The sequence below is a fragment of the Penaeus chinensis genome, chromosome 11, assembly GCF_019202785.1.
Source record: "Penaeus chinensis breed Huanghai No. 1 chromosome 11, ASM1920278v2, whole genome shotgun sequence".
In the NCBI taxonomy this organism is placed as follows: Eukaryota; Metazoa; Arthropoda; class Malacostraca; order Decapoda; family Penaeidae; genus Penaeus; species Penaeus chinensis.
The window spans coordinates 6,213,446-6,216,659 of NC_061829.1; the positions used below are offsets into that span (position 1 = coordinate 6,213,446).

At 35.3% G+C, this 3,214-nt stretch overlaps 1 protein-coding gene across 1 annotated transcript in view; it reads left to right on the forward strand.

Annotated features, from left to right (window-relative positions):
• Positions 1–1,212: 1,212 nt before the first annotated feature.
• Positions 1,213–3,214, forward strand: part of LOC125030741 (calcyclin-binding protein-like) — a 17,715-nt gene continuing 15,713 nt past the window's right edge. Inside the window, exon 1 of the mRNA XM_047620997.1 lies at positions 1,213–1,367. Coding sequence (XP_047476953.1) covers positions 1,347–1,367 — 21 coding nt within the window. The 5' untranslated portion in view covers positions 1,213–1,346. The remainder of the gene's footprint in view (positions 1,368–3,214) is intronic.

The window sequence follows — 3,214 nt, forward strand, 5'->3', positions numbered from 1 at the left end:
AAATTAAGCAAAGCAAACATCTCTTATTCATATCGTTTCATGTAAGTATTACTGAACAACTAATGTATTTTATTAAATAAATCACTAAAGAAGACGAGATATTTTAGAAAATAACAAATACACTCTTCATACTGTAAATTTCACAATTCGAATATAAATTCCGCGTATATTTTTTTCCATAAATAACAATAGGAAATACTTGCATGTAGCTACAAATCATTCATAGGTGTTATAAAGTTTTCGTTGACATATTTTCATACATTTCTTTTTGCTGTGTAAAGTATATTATCAGTGGGCGCTGATGGGAGAGTGTAAATCCTGCAAACTTACAAGTCATGGTCTTTTCTCAAGGTGGATGCGTTCGTCCCTTCTGCTGTTTGTGGATAACTTCCGCAGGAGAGGATTTCGTAACCAGAAGTTAAACTGCACTTTATAGATCATATAGCGTGGCAAACACAGTAAGCAACTGTTCAGTTATATTGGACAAGGTGAAAATACGTTTTAAATCCATGAATGGATGCTTAAGAACTCGCTCCTCGTCGTGAATCAACGTGGCGGGAAAGTTTCGAAATCCAGCGATCTCAATTAATGGTATATTCACCACTGGAGGAAAATTCAGATAGTAATTGAGTTTCCTTACGTGATTATTCTTATTGAAATTACTGTCGGCTGACATGCTAGCCTTTGGTTACATACATGATGTATATTATACTTTGTAATATTTCTTAGAAAAAAAATGCAGGTTTAGTATACTACAAATTTCTTTCTTGGAAACTGTTATGTCTTAAGATTTTTTTTCCACTGTAAGGAACTGAAGACATGCTGTAAGAATGTTTGTCGTCAACCATCTTGACGTTGAATTTAACGAAGACGACAATGAGAGAAGACCGTTCCAAGTGGCTTAGTATGCTACTTGTTTACCAGTATCGCTAGTCATCATTCAAAACATGATGTCCTGAGTCTCAGTGGGACATAGAAAACAGTGTGAGTGTCTTCTAGATCATTAGTTTATAAACTGTGGGCCATGCCCACTAATCGACCATGGGCAGTTCTCAGTTCTTTACTATCTAGTATGTATTTTTTTTTTTTTTTTTTTTTTTTTTTTTTTAGGGGGGGGATACCAAACTTTTCTTCTTCTTTTCTACTTTTAATCTTGGTTAAATTTGGCACCTAATGAAGTCCCCTTCGCAAAATAAAGTTCGCAGCCTCGTGTTCGTTGCGCCGTGTTCGCTGAGGCGGCGGCGCAGCGACTCCAAACACGCGAGGGTCGGCGAGAGCGAGGCGGACGAGGCACACGAACGTTCGAGATCAGGGCACGAGAGACGATTTCTGCTGAATTATTCACCATGTCGAACAAGGTTGAGGAAGTGAGTGATCTGGTGTAGTTCTGTTGGTGTTGACGGTGTTCGGTTCTGGTGTTTTGAAGGCAAAGAGAGGGTCGAGGTTGAGTTTCCAGAGCGTGAAGGAAGGAGACGAGCGGCGAAGTGTTTCCTTTCGGGTTTTATGTTCGACATTTTATTTCTGTTTTCTGTGTTGTCTTTTTTCATCTCCAATGCTGTTTTCGGGATTGGTAAACGAGTTGAGGTTTTTCTTTCCCCTCGTCAGTTAAGGGAGTGATAGAACTAGTTTGTATTATATATGTGCACATGAATATGTATACAAATACCTATCTTTATTCATTTAGTTATTTATTTATATACACACACCTGCAATACATCGCCATGATTTCGATTTTGGATATGTATGTGATATTGCATAAAGCCTGTTGCAAGCAGGTGACCATTGGCATTTTACAGCATTCTTCTAAGATATTCACAGATTCAAGGTATTAAAGGTATTCCATCAATGAAATATTAGAAGAAACCCACATTGCCTTGGAAAAAACTCATGTAATGGTGACTGTTCAGAATGGGAGCCTTGGGGCATGTCTCTTGTTGTCCTTGTTTTGTTCGTTTTTAGGGCCTATAGGACGCACTTTTTTTGTTGCTTGGTCGGCTATTTCATTTCCTTGCATCTTTTTATGTGATGATAGCACAGTAGTAAGCATTTTTTTTTTGTTTGTTAGTGTGCTTAGCAATGCTTGTATATCAAATGGGTTCATAATTTTTTGGTTTTAAATTTGATATTCGTTGTAATGCAGACTTAGAATCTGCAAATATTACTGTTGTTGTTAATCTGTTGTTTTGGATGTAGGTGATTCGTTGTTTCATTGTAAAAAGTTTTGCTTTTATTTCTGTACTTTCTGGTAATTTCCATATTATGTTTTTGTCGTGAATGTACATTGTTGCAGAAGTAGATTTTTTTTTAACCATCTGTGAATATTTTCATCCCAAAATTGTGTCTTTATTATTTGTCCATGGTTAGTGTAATATTTTTGTGTGTGTGTGTTTGTTTTGTTTTTGTTTTTGTTTGTTTGTTTTGTTTTTTCCCCCTCTTCATGACAGGCATGTATGTACATGCCATACCCACTGTGAGTTTACTTTATGAATTGTTTTCACACGTAGATGGCTACACTTGTACTAAGTTGCCAATGAGCCAATTATGAGTACTGCCTGTTTCAGGCATTTACCCTTTTCCTTGATTTACGAAAATATTTTACATTATCTTGTTTTGTTGCAACTAATGTTTATAACATTATAGTAATTATAATATCTATAAGAAAAATAACACCATCAATATTCATAGCATTTGTAAAAAATATTTTTTTCCTGCCAATTCAAGGAAAAGTGAAATCAGGTAAGATCACAAGGTCTTCTAATTGACTCCTATGTGGCTAAGCACTAGCAGAACCATCTATGTGCAGAGGAATAATAATAATAATAATAATAATAATAGTAATAATTAAAAAAAACAAAAAAAAAGCAGCATTATTCCCGGCAGGATGTGGTTAAAGGTCCTTTTCCAATCATATCATTCACTTCAAATCTTATGCTTTGCCCATTTCCAAATTTTCTATTATATACTTTTGGAAGATTTATTTGTTTAACGCTTCAGTTAATTCTATTTGTTTGTGGAAATTTATGAGTGATTTGTTTGACAAATGAATGAGTACTACATTTCTTGTGGGGTACCTTGTGCTTCTGATGTGTAGATTCAGGTTTCTGTGTTTTTTCTGCCAGTTTCTTTGTTTCATGCCTGTTTTGGAGTATGAGTAATTGTTGCTGTCATTTCATCTGCGGTTTTTTCTGATGTTTGTAATTCATTACATTGCTTG